Raw genomic sequence first — 14929 nt, 5'->3', positions numbered from 1 at the left:
TTGCATTAGACTATATGGAGTGAAATCGATTTTTTTTTTCTATTTTAATTTTTTTCTGCGCATGTAACAATAGCTTATAAGATATTATAGTACCTTAATTGCTATTTTAAGAAAAGAATGTCAATAAAATAGCTTATTATAAGCGCAGAACGAATAAACGTGAGTCCTTATTGAATTTCATCAAATAACTTTTAATTAAATTTTAAAATCGGCTCTTAATTAAATGTTTAAAACCGATTTCAAGATAACGTTGGCGAAAGGTCAAATTTTGGCACACGCACACATTCTTACATAGGAAGGATTAAAAACAAAATTTTTTTAATGATTTAAACTTACATGTATAGTATAGACTTAATATAAAACAAAATGTATCATAGCCAATTGCTTATTGGAGCAATCACTACCATTTGTCGTTTTTATTTTATTCTTTTATTATTTATGTTTCTATATATCAATTTTATTTACTATTTAATTTGTGTTTTTCTTTCTTTTTATCTTCTTCTTTGCTTATTTCTTTTTCATATTTAATTTATAACTTTGAGTTCAGTAAATAACTCTGATTGTTATACAACACTGTTATACAATACAAATATTGAATGAATAAAAAAATATCTATATTATGTTTAAATAACATTTTCAAAGTATACTATTCTGTAGAATCAACATGTAAGTATATATGAAATTATGTATTCCCATTAATATTTTTCTATCACATTCGAATATTAAACAATATTTAATATTGCGTTATAAAAATACAAAAATTTATAAGAAAAAACTGAAACACATTGTTATAAACATGCTCTGTTGCTTAATTAATTTTTAGAATATGTGTACTTTTTAATTCGCATACATGATTTGCAAATATGCAATAGCAATAGCTATCAAAAACCGGCTACAATCGTCACTTGTTGGTTCCATATCCATCTACAATATGTTTCAATAGTATATGGGAGAAGAGTAATATTTGTTAATATTTCTGAACAGAGAATTAACAATTAGGTAATTAATTAAACTAGTTGAAAGTGGCATTTTGCCTTAAGACAAGTTGCATGAACTTCCCGAAATGTGTAATGATTGACACAATCAATCGAAATTGAGATTTAGATATTTAGAAGAAATTTTTAACTACACGATTACATATTTCATGTACGTAGTTCTTGATATTATTTAATAATTTACATTGATGGTAACATTTTTTACATAACTAGAGAAGTTTTGTAGACTTATTTTGCCGCTAATTCCTAAATGGTTTTTTTTTTTAAAAAAAAAATCACAAAAGCGACTTTTGACACAATTTTTTGACACATAACAAACTCATTTTTTTAAAACTTTGATAAATTTTCAAAATTAAACTACTTCTCATAGAGCAGTAAAATTTTATTATGTTCTTTAGGGCCGCGATGTCTATGAACATAAAAAAATTCAACAGTTAATTACGAAGAAACGGCTCGGCCTAAACTAATCAGCACGATTCCCAAATAACATCAAATAGTTTTTGAATTTTTAAAATCGAGTCACAATTTTTTGCTAAAACGTGGATGAATTTTCACTTTTCTTTTAATTACTAATTGTAAGAAACGGTTCGGCCGATCGTTGCACAAAACTGAGAAACGACAGTCCTCATTGAGATACTTCGAATGGCTTTTAAATTTTTGAAATCAATTTAAATTGAGAAAACGTCGATAAAAGGTCTAATTTTAACAAAATCCAAAAAACTCACGAATTTTTGCAAACTTCGACGAATTCTTAAAATTAAACGACTTAAACGTCGCAGGGCCGTAATGTTTCAGTATGATTTAGAAGACAATAATATCTATCTTCAAAATCATAAAAATCGTCTAAAAAAGTTTCAACAATTACAAGAAATTGTGCCAGCGAATATTTACCAAAAACTAATCAGGTCGATTCTCATCTAATATCTTTCGAACCGTTTTTAAATTTTTAAAATCGATTGCGGGCTAAAACGTGGACGATTAAATTTGATTAACAAATAAGATAAAAAAAAAATAACAAATACTATTTAATGATGCAATGAAAATTTGTCATTTTAAATGAATCATTTTTTTTAATCAGAATTACTAAATTAAAACTTTGTTATTGCATTATATTTTTGATCTCTGTTTTTCAGCTTTCAAACTATTATAAAATTTTGTTCATCATAACTATTTAAAAATAATTAGCACTTATTCCAAACAGTCAAAAAGTATATTTTCATATTTTTTTCCGGAACAAATAATGCCTTTAGAAAAATCCGGGACACCTTAAAATACCTAATGCAACACAACACCACTGTCAATAATTGTGGATTAAAGTATTGATCAGACCATGACTTTGCCTCAGGGGCTTGGAATAGTGTGTATTCTCAATAAATTGTTGAAATTCATTGCAGCTGCAATAAAAGCTCTAAAATTCTTTTCTATTTTATTTATGTAATGCCCAATTCATTTGTCTGCGGCCCTTTTCACATTATTTTTGCTGTTATCAGTGATTGTATGAATTAGCTGGAAAGCGCTTGTGAAGTATAATTCCCTAAATTACATATTTATAAAATTTAAAGATTCAAGAATATATTTATTGAATATTTGGTAATTTTAAAGTCGAAAAAATTTAGTTTTAACTTGAAATTCATTATCATTAGCGAAAAGATAAAATTTGCGTTCGCAACACACACTTTTTTTGTGTTTTGTATCAGGCGAGTTTATTTTAAAAAAAAAAAATTATCTGATATTTGGAGAAACGAACATCTTCTTCGGGAATAACTTCATCACACCACTGATCAGCGCCGGTGCGCGTGTACCAAATACACTTTAGATTTCCACCTCTTGATGGCAATTCTGCGTAGATAAAGACGGCCAAGTGAAATATGACTACGTGTGATTAATATGTGATTATTGTTTGTTTGTATTTGAGGATAGATTTGGTATCATTTTTAGCTTTATTTGTGAATAGGTTAATATCGACAAAATTCATTTTATCACCATTTATTGAAAATGTTTTTCAGATGACTTTTGAAAAATATTGTGCTAGCTTTTGTGTATTAACTGAAATTGGAACGTTTGACATTAAAAATTATGTAACAAAATGAAAATATAGTTGATTAGATTTTCATAATTTTCTAAGTTACGGGGGAATAAAATTGAAATTATAATGAAAATTGAACAAACATTTTTTTAAAAATTTTAAAAATGTTTTTTAGATGTAATTTAGCGAACAAATGGATGAATAAAACTCATTCATCTGTCGCTAAGTTATACCTAAAACATTTTTTTTAAATTTTCAAAAATTTTTCCATGCTTTTTCCATACGAAATTTGATTGAATTGCGCTTTATCTGAACGTTAATATTAAGAGCTAAAACTTTCAGAGAATTGTTTTTTATCAATTTGGAACCATTTGAGCCCCTGGGAGCAAGGAAATTCGAAAATGACCATTTTAAGGACCACCCTAATATATATATATATATATATATATATATATTTATTATTTATTGAATTTATTTTAAAAAAAATCTTTATTGGCATACATTTCAACACAACAGATCTATGCATAACCCTTTAAAGTAATATACGATTTTGCAGTATAATATTTAGAGAGTTACTATTATATTAGGTTGTCAAATATCTCCCTTCCGCCTTTTTGTATTATAAACCAAGAGCAAAAAAGCGGAAGGGAGATATTTGACAACCTAATATATGACCAGTTAAGTGACCTTTAGTTATGCTATTTGTACCTATTGCACATGAAAATATGAATAGTATTCATATATGCATATATTGTTAAGGAAGAAATTAAGTACACATGTTTCATGTTAAATTTCCACTGAAAATGATATGTCGAAACGTATGGAAATAAAAATATTCCTATTTGACATTCATTTGATATAGGGCAGTGGCATAATCGGTACGGACGTAGGCTAGCACCAACTAGTTCTGGATTCGATTATTCGATTCCCGCCTCGGCCAAGCCCTACATCAGGCAGGGTGATGTTAAATTTCCGCATGAGGTTATAGATCTCAATATAATTTCAAGTGTCGTCTTTCGATGGATCGTCTTTCTTGGACCTGCATGTAAACATTTACGCTAAAAGTATTAGATATATGTATATATCTAATTTATTTGGTTGTTCCATGGTGTACTGGTCAAGCTCGTGGACGGGTGGGTCGTGAGTTCGAATCTCGCTCTGGACAACCTGACATCGGGCAGCAGCGGTATTCATTTTCTCTTGAAAATATAGATCAACTATATCAACTAATAACATACAGTAGAACTCCAATTATCCGAATTAATGGGGACCGGGACCCATTCGGATAATCAAATATTCGGATAATCGGAGCTTTTTTTAAAAATTGCCATTGGAGAGAAAAAAAGTTACGTTTTGATATTGCACTATTTTTTTATTGAATTAAATGAAAGAAACATGACATTTTCACATGTTTTAAATATAAATAAAATGTACTTAAACGAGTTAAAAAAAAATGTACAAGTTTAGAAATAAAAATCATTGTTTTGTAAACATCTCCGTCAAATCAAAACAAACAATGTGCCTACACTGGCTTTGCTCGTGGAAGAATAATAGCGCACTTAGACTTTTTTTGGACAATTTTTTTTCTGAAAGTGATTCGGATAATCGGCGATTCGGATAGTCGAAGTTCGTATAATTGGAGTTCGGATAGTCGGAGTTCGGATAATTGGAGTTCTACTGTATATGGTAACAATGGGAAATCTCTCACACTATTCTTCCCTGAATCGAGTTTAACTCTGCTCACAGACCTGACTTAGAACAGTACTACCCATTATCTAATATAGCTAACACAAAAATAAGAGGGGTTGACCACTGGGTTGTCTTCTAAAATCGATACAGCTACTTTAATGATTTTCTAGCCAAATTTGAACATCAAAATTAAAAATAACTCATTAATAGATTTCAACGTAATGTAAACATTGTGAAGCAAAAAAGTGAAAAAATATTTCGGATATGCTGGTGGGCCGTCATGTTTTCTGCAACACAATCAATACTTTATGATAACCGTTGCGTGACGTCAGACAACGAGCGTTCTTTCTCGCTCTGCATTCGCGATCTCTGTCTCTAGCTATTCGTACGGCGTACATTCGGCTTAGCGCGTGTGTTCATGGGTCTTGTGTGCATGCGTACTGAGTGCGTCGGTGTGTGTCGTTGTGTCGCTGTGCCTAGTGCCTGAGTGTGTTCATGTATCTGTGTACATATTATTCTGTGAAGAGAAACTCGCGAAAGTATGCGCGAGTGAGCGAGCCAGCTAGACTGATTACAAACATATTGCGACTTGGCAACTTCGCCGTTAGCCTCCATGCGAAGGGAACCAGTTTTCCAATGTTCCGATTGATGAAACTATGTCTACTGCTCTCTATGACTAGGCATATGGTTAACTTTTTTCTTCAAGTCATATGGACTTCTTCCATTTAAATTTTGAAAGATAATTCTCGTTCAATACATATGATAATTGGATGTTGTGAGTTAATTTTTAGGTTATCTCATTAATAATACTACAATAAGTATTTAAATATAATATTTACAAGAAAGTGTGCCAGTACCCATATCATTTTTACAAAATAAATGTTATATATATATATATATATATATATATAAATAAATAAATAAATAAATAAATATATATATATATATATATATATATATGAATAGTCTTGAATTGGTATTGATATAATATTAGGTTGTCAAATATCTCCCTTCCGCCTTTTTGTATTATAAACCAAGAGCAAAAAAGCGGAAGGGAGATATTTGACAACCTAATATGTTTAATTTGAGTTATTGATGCAACTCCCGACTTTTTAACTCAAAGTATATATATATATATATATATATATATATATATATATATACACATATGTATATATTGTGTTGAGCTTCGAACAAGAAATCCAAAAACCAAAAAAAAAAATTTAAAAACGCATTATTTACTATTCCACTCTTTTATAATTTTATTATTTATATTACAACCCACTAATTTTCATCAATTCGTTACTATTTATATTATTAGTTATGCTGTTTACCTTCTTGTGTGTTTGTTCGTATGTGTGTGCGGATAAAATGTTTCGTCGACGATTTCGAGGACACGGATCAACTGATTTGAATGATTAAGAAACATTCGATTCATATTAACGGGAAGACGTGCTGATTAGGTTTTGACCGAGGCAGGACCAGACGTTTCAAAGTAAGGGACAAAAAGTGCCAAAAATGATAATTCAGATTTTGAGAGAACGGAGCACCTGATTTGATGGAATGGTTCAAAAAACATTTTACTTGTATTGACGAAATGAACTGGTAAAATTTTTGAGAAGGCAGGTGTATTGGTTTTGGTGATACAATGAAAAAAGTAAAAAAAAAAAATGCCATTTGCCGGCCAAAAATGATTATTAGTAGACATATGCACATCATATTAACAGAGATTTTAATTATAAATACAAATTTTGTTTGCATTTCTATAGGTTTCCCACCAAGATTTATGTTTAACCGTTAGACTAAGACTAAGATTTTAAACCCCTTTTTTGCATTTATTTCCTTTATACATGTACTATTATCAATGTGTTATTGATACAAAAGCATTTTTTGATTTTTTGTGATTTAATTGTAACAGAATATCCATCATGAATTTTCCGCTAACTATTATTGTTTGAATGTTGTTCGTACTCGTGCTCACACGCGTCAAAAAATCTACGAGGCATAGCGCTTCGATATTTCTTTGCTAAAATCAAATTTATTCAGAAAATTGTAAAGGTTTTAAAAATTTAAATAATAGTATGGGAAGTTCCAGCAATTTTCCTGAAGACACGATGCCATGCACCACTAGTTTGTTCTATAATTATCTCGTTGTACTTTCTTAGAGAAACCAAGAAATTACCAATCATGGATCGCCGATTTGTGTAGTACTTTATTATAATCTTTTTTACACACATGCCAGCGGAAAAGACAGTTGGTTTTTCCTATTTGTTTCATTTTATAGATAAAAGCTTTGGGTTGAATCTAATATTGTGATAAACTGAGTATTTCAAAATTGTTAAAGTCAAAACAGATTTAAGACATTTTTTAGATTCATAAAGCCTACGCAACATATTTCCATCTTTTTTATTTCCATTTGCTTCGTCTTTTTTTTTTTAAATACAATTGATGGAAAATGTAAGGAAGCGCTTGAGAATTTTGAATTGGGCCGTTTTCTAATTTTTGTGACACTTGTTTGTGAAATTCAATTTTGTATGCTTGCGGCAGCTTATAAAAGAGACCATAATATACTCTATATATGGTTTAACGTAAATACGTTCGTCATCGGTAGGAACTATATATAAGATATGATGTGCGTGATCTGAAAATGAGCGTTTATCATTTTCTTTACATTTCAACATTCATGTATATATATATAATTTTTCGAAAATATGGTACCTACTTATTTTTGACGTACAGAAGTAGGTTAGTTTTCTTCAGGTTTACTGTCAAACGTAATGAGTTCGTTAGAAAATATTGTTTAAATATTATCATGTAAAGAAAAAGATGGATAGAAATAGGAAGCAAAAATAAATTGCATGTAGGTATTACATTAAATCACTCAGCAATACTAGCAATACTTAACGACATTAGATATTAATTATTGATAAACACTAATATTTATTTAATATACTATTTCAGTAGAATATTCTCAGCCTAATGGCGTATATCACATGTGTATTTTTTACTATTGAACAAATTTCGGAAAAGAAAGTAAAAGAGAAAAAATGCAATTAAATGAAATTATTAAATATTAACATATTTTAAAAGTAAAACCTTTATGTTTTAAATGATTTGTTGAGATTAAAAACGAAGGAATTTTATATATATATATATATATATATATATATATATATATAAATATGCAAATATATCTATATATTTACGTTATATATATAGATTGAGGAATACATAGAGAATGTATGATCGCGTGTGGTTTGTTCATTATGTCCTATACTGCGCCGTTACCAGCATATCAATCTGACAACGTCGCTAAAACAACACCGCTCTGCTGTTTATAGCTGTGATAGTCATAGTCCGAATGCTTTAAGCTTCCAGATAAAGAAGTAATATTATGAATGTGTATGAATATCATGTACTCGAAGCGACATGATTGAACTAATTTAAAATTTAAACATTCGTCATGTATTATATATTTATTTGTGCGGTGCAAATTTTTACTTTTTTACTAAGTAATTTGTGGCCTAAAGTCTCTATTGTACATAAATTAAAAATCTAAGGTGTGTCTAGTATACTTTTGTAGCAAACATATAATCCATCCTATGCCTAAATTGGATATTGAACATAATTAGTATTTCACATCATTTTTTGTCCACCCCACAAATTTTCACTTCTTGTTTATACATCACTTGCTTATATTTTAATTTTTAAATTTTTACTTCTATGTTTTCAATTTTCTATCTTTTCTTCCCTCATGTAAGTGCCCTACTTTACCTTCCATGACATTGCGCAGGAGATACTCTTTTCACAAAATAGGTTCGATTTGGTTCTCTTTTCGTTTCATAATCATGTCCATTATAGTTTTCTTCTTCAAATCTCTGTATGTCTTCATTTGTTTCTACATATATCTATTTTGTTATAGCCCAGCACCACGTTTGAACACTTCAGATTGTTTTTGTATTTTGTAGATCTGGTCCTCATCCGTGCAGTCTTAATTCATATTTGCATACTATCGCTTTATTCCACAAATAAAGAATAAATTTAATATATATAGTCATATATAGATAAATGTGTTGCTGTGCCTTTTGTACATACAATTTATATATATATATATATATATATATATATATATATATACAATATAATTTTATAAATTAGCAAGATGTGCTGTACAGCCAAATATGAATATATAGTTACTTTGTTATTTTACCTAAATAGTTAACAACTTTGATTATGAATGAATGGTTAAGATTATTTCATATACAATATCAAACTAAAATATTATGGTTTATTGTCTATATTGTAAAAGAAATAACACTTGTAATATTTATCAACGAACGCCTTCGCTTTACTGCAATGCCTTTGTTATGAATTCAACGGCCTGTTATTTACAACGTGGCAACGCCGCAGAGCTGTATCTGGGTGGGAATTACATTCGAAAACCTGCTCATCGTCATTTGAAATTGCGAACATAACTAAGTAAGTCACATAGAAGACGGACACGTACAGACTTATGAAAATGATTTCATCCACATGATTTAAATGTCGTGTATTTTATTAATCTCTTATTAATTTTTGTTAACGTTTCACAAAAACAAACACACAGCATTGAAGAGATTTTAATTTTGAATGAACATTTTCAGTTAAAACATTGCTGAACATTTTAACATACTAATCCAAAGCCACGTTGTTTAACTTAATACTGTAAAACTTATTTATGTAACTACATGCCTATTATTTGCAAATGTAATTAATTTGCATTTGATAAGCAATTATAATATTTTTGTCGTTGATTGCATGTAACGTCACTTCACTATTGCTGAAAAGTAAGATTATTTTGATCACAAGAAGTGTAAGTCCATATTATTATCCAGTCCATATTATATTCCATCAGACTTGCTCCGTTCGGGTGCACTAGTAGAAGTCAGAAGCCGAAGCTTCGACGATTTGAATTTATACGGGTGATACTCTTTCGCACGCTGCTATAGGCTTCCCTTCCATTCTTCCAATCACGCGATGACGAAGGCCTCTCACTCGCGCAATGTTACTGTACTACTCTTGTTGTGCTTCGAAATATCGAAATAACGCGCATCTAATACCGTAACTGTTCATATCGAATTACGTGGCATATCTGAATTTGGATTTGGATTTCCAACTTTATTTACAATGAATAGTGTACGAATTTGACGCTTCCAAACTTTTATCAATTTTAGAAAAACTAGTGGTGCATGGCATCGTGCCTTAAGGCAAATTGCTGGAACTCCGTACCAAAAATTAATTTAAAAAAAAAAAATATTTAGTTTCTTTAAATTACTCAAATCAGACGCTTCGTTCTCGGTTTCGGTTCAAAATTGTAGAATAAAACGTGGATAAATTTTTCTACACTTGTTTGCTAATTACAAAGAAACGGCTCGGCCGATCGTCGCACAAAATTAAGCAACGTAAGTCCTCATTGAGTTACATCGAATGGTATTTAACTTTTTGATATCAGTGCAGCCGTTTTCGAGAAAATGTCGACGAAAGGTCAATAATCGGCTCACACAAGACACACACACGCATACTTTTTTCAAATTTGGTCTTATTCGATTCAGAATGGCTTGAACGTTGAGAAAACATAAAATTAGCTAATCGATGTTTTTTTCTCATTCGGAAAGTTTAAAATTATCATTGCCATTTGATGAATTTAGACATAATAAGGATGGAAAATCATTTGAAAAAATTGTTTGAAAAGTGTCATTGTGTATTGGTTGATTAACGGTAGTATTAGCTTTTGAGTATTTAAAATTTTCAATATTTTTTATTTTAAATGTTTGCTGTATTTTCATTGATCATGTGTGAATTAGATAACTTTCACGATATGTCCATTTAGATACCATAACTATCCTATTCAGCATCCCAATATATACTATAAGCTTATAAGCATATCAGCAGTTTTATACTGTAAAAACCAAACAACATACATCACACATATCGAACAATCTGATATCGACATATATTCAGAAAATTTCTCAGTTATTGCCTACATATGGAAATATGTTTATTTGCTATTTTTTCTAAAAATTTCCATCTGTCTTCGTTTACCCTCCAGGGCGCAAACACACCCAATGCTTCATTTTTAATTATTAGATAACTTTCACGATATGTCAATTTAGAGACCACAACTTTCTGCTTATCTCTTTCGACGATACAGTACAATTTATACCCCTTAGACGATTTTATTAATTAAATTCCAAATTAGTAACTATCAAATACAGTATCAACTAGTGGAGCGTGGTATTGTGCTTTAAGGCAAACGTTCGAACTTTTCGTACCGTAATGAAATATTCGAGGAATATTAAATGCTGTCAGATAGATAATTATAAATTATTAAAATTTGTAAACACTTGTGAGCATTCTCTGCTAAATATAATTATTTTTATAGATTGCAGAATGAAAATAAAATAATAATAAAAAAAAGATTATTATAAATACTGTAACATTCATTATTTGCATTTTATAGACAAAATATAAGAGCTTATAAATTGGACAATGATTATATATGTTTAAATAAAAAGTAAATAATCAAAACTTGATCAAGCGTCGTTAGAGAATGAAGGAACTTGTCTCATATTTCTAAGAATTATATAAACTGAATTGCAAAGATAAAATTATTCATTTGAAGTATATAAGTGATCTTTAGAATTTCAGAATTTAAATTAAAATCTGAATCATTTTTGATATTAAAAAAATTTCAATCGTATCTTCACAACCAAAATGTTTTTTGAATCTTTCTAATCGGATGCTTTGTTCTCTCAAAAATGGTCATTTTTCACACCTTAGTTCCTTAATTCTGAAACGGCTGGTCTCATGTCTTTGGATGCCCTGTTCTCTCAAAAACTTAATTTTCATTTTTGCACTCTTTGCTTCTTATCTCGGAAACGGCTGGACCGACCTTTCCTAAAAACTAATCAGCACTAATCTAAGTAGAATCCATTCGAATCTGTTGAGCGGTACTCCCGTAAACGTCGACACAAAATTGTATCCACACACACATGCATACACTGTGTGTGTATGCACACATCATTTTTTTAAAGGTACGCCAAAATACTTAGAAACCTTCGAAACGTAAAGATAAGCAAAAAATTCAGTTTCCATTTTTAGACAATTACAATAACTTACTATTTGGGAATAAATCGTTGCCTATTTTAAGAAATTTCTGCCAAACTTCATAGTCTTGAAAAGGAAATAATTTTTTTTAAAACAAAAACAAATTTAAAACTAGCTGTAAGTGGAATTCTGTCTTGAGGCAATTATGGCATCGTGTCTTAAGGCAAATTGCTGGAACTTCCCGTACCGTAACGAAATGTTCGAGGAATACTGAATGTTTTCAAATAGATTATTATAAATATTGTAACATTGTCTAATATTTAGAAGAATTATATAAACTGAATTGCAGAGTTGAAATTATTTGTAAAGTATATTAGGACTATAGTCAGAATTAAAAATAAAATCTGAAATATTTTCGATATACAAACAACTAAAAAAAAAAAAAAATTGGAACAAAAATTTTTTTTTTCAAAATCAATTATTTTGTTAAGACAAGCAGAAAGTTCTTTGAATCATTTAAATCGGACGCTTAGTTCTCTCAAAAACTGCCATTTTTTACATATTTAGCTCCGTATCTTTGAAATGGCTGGGCCTGTCTTTGCCAAAAACTAATCAGCTCTTTTCCCTATCAATAGGAATCGAATGTTTTTTGAACCATTCAAATCGGTTGATCCGTGCGCCCTAATAAACACTTCTCCCAATCATTACTAATTGAATGTTTTTTAGATCATTCAAATCGGATACTCCGTTCTCTCAAAAATTCGATTTCTATTTTCTGCACTCTTTGCTCCGTATCTCCGAAACGGCTGGACCTGCCTTTGCCAAAAACTAATCAGCTCTTTTTCCTATCAATAGGAATCGAATGTTTTTTGAACCATTCAAATCGGTTGATCCGTGCGCCCTAAAACGTGACTGGAAATTTGTATCCATACATACATACACACACACACACATCCATCCATTTTTTCTGAGGTATGCCAAAACGTTCAGCAACCTTCAAAACGTCGAGAAATGTAAAAAATTTCAATTTCGATTTTCGGCCCATTACAATAACTTACCCTACGGGAAATAAATATCAATTGACAATTTAAACTTTTTAATGATAAACTAAAAACATTTTTTATTGTAAAATCAAATATTTATTATACGTATCACTTTTTGAGGTGACTTCATATAAACTGAACACGATTTCAATAATTAGATGATACTGGAGAGTAATCTACACGTATATTGGTTCGTGAAAATACGTCCCATAGTCGTACCATAACTTCAACGTCAAGTCAAGTCAATGACTCGATATCTTAGCGGGAAATGTACCATGGACAACTCTCGTTGATCATCACATTGGCAAGAGATCGTGAGATATAAAATTCACGCTTTAGAATAGCGATTATTGATAAGCGTTTTACAGCGTCAATGAAATATTTGTTTATTGCATTATTTAATTTTCCAATACATTACAAAGAGAAAAACTGCAATTTCATATTTAACTGTTAATATTGTAATGTGAAATTCTTGAAATTATTCTGATTATTTTGACATCATTTATGTGTATGGGTGGACACAATTATTTATCCACGTTTTTGGGAGAACTAGAATTTGGCAACGGATTTAGATATTTCAAAAAGCATTCGATTCTTACTAACGGTGTGTAGACAGGATATTTTGGAGATACAAAGTAATAAATCAATTGGAAACATTAATCATTGATTTTCTGTTATATATATATATATATATATATATATAAATATATATATATATATATATATTAGCGATTCTGTTATTTCTAGTTATTAAGATGGAAAATTACCCACGTATTAGATGCATTTTGGAGTGAAATATCCTATTCAGCATCTCAACATAATACTATAAGCTTATAAGAATATCAGCAGTATTATACTGTAAAAACCAAACAACATATAACGCATATCAAACAATCTGATATTGACATATTCAGAAAATTTCCCTATTATTGCCTACATATGGAAATATTTTTATTTGCTATTTTTTCTAAAAATTTCCATCTGTCCCCGTTTACCCTCCAAGGGGCAAACACACCCAATGCTTCATTTTTAATTATAAGGGATTTTTCGAAATAAGAACTAAATTATTTACCTAATTAATGATTGTACAAAAATCGGTTGGTAATTTGATGTCAGTTTCGTCGATGATAACGTTTCCATCGTCAATATTTAAGTGCTGTTTTGAGAATGTTTTAGAGGATGGATCTAGATGCGTTGAATTGCGCATATTTGATCCAGTTATACATTTTCAACATTATGCCAAACATTGATTTGATCAGGTTTTGTTGAACGTGGAAAGACGGCAAGCGTTTTTCTGAAATCACCTGAAAGTGAATGCTCTGTAGAATTTTAGCGATCTCTTTCCTCATTCATAACATTGATTTTTTCCCGATAATTGCCTTGTAAGCGTGCAACATCTTTAGGCAGTTCTCTCTTGGTTTCCGCACCTGGTTAAGATTATTGTTTTTGTGTAAAGAAAGGTGAGACTGTAGTTGACGGTTATGACAATATTAATGTATCCCTCAATAACCTAAGATTTTGGTTATTGTTTAGATGGTTATAGTGACTTTGGCCTTTCGCGCAACTGTTTTTAACATGAAATATTAGAAATGTTATTATTAGAAAAATAATAATTTTGTTGATTTACAGATATGGACGAGTGCAGAACGTCAAGCTACTATCGCGTGCGATCGCTAGTCCGGCGGGGGCCAAAGAGACTTCGTCACCAGCCGATGTCGGCGGGGGCAGCGGCTCAGGCGGAATCACCAACGGAGGAGTTTGTGCGGCGGTCGCATTTATGGACATCAAATCAGCATCGAAAGCTCATAATTGCGAGCATAAATTGGATGAACGATCGCTGACCACGGAATATTATGAACCAGCCGCTATACCATCTTCGGCCGGTAGTTCACCCGCTGGTTCTGGATATTCTGGATCTTCAGGTTCGGCGGCCTCTGGACGTTTTCAACCTAATCATGGGTAAGCTAACTGCAAAAGCACGAGAAATGACTTGCGAGTTTTGTTATTGATCCATTGTTTGCATAATATTTAATAAGATTTTTATATTTTCTTGCAAGACATGTATTTCTAAAAATGAATTATTTAAACTC

At 30.5% G+C, this 14929-nt stretch overlaps 1 protein-coding gene across 1 annotated transcript in view; it reads left to right on the top strand.

Moving 5' to 3' along the window:
- Positions 1–14929, top strand: part of LOC113376723 (protein split ends) — a 93038-nt gene that overhangs the window by 61713 nt on the left and 16396 nt on the right. The window contains 1 exon segment of the mRNA XM_026616753.1: positions 14469–14798. Within this exon segment, the coding sequence (XP_026472538.1) occupies positions 14469–14798 (330 nt within the window).

The sequence above is a fragment of the Ctenocephalides felis genome, unplaced genomic scaffold (assembly GCF_003426905.1).
Source record: "Ctenocephalides felis isolate EL2017-DRISC unplaced genomic scaffold, ASM342690v1 CF-g0.4_SCAFFOLD_01886, whole genome shotgun sequence".
In the NCBI taxonomy this organism is placed as follows: domain Eukaryota; kingdom Metazoa; phylum Arthropoda; class Insecta; order Siphonaptera; family Pulicidae; genus Ctenocephalides; species Ctenocephalides felis.
The sequence above is the reverse complement of the archived record's forward strand: the minus strand, read 5'-3'. Positions and strand labels throughout refer to the sequence as shown.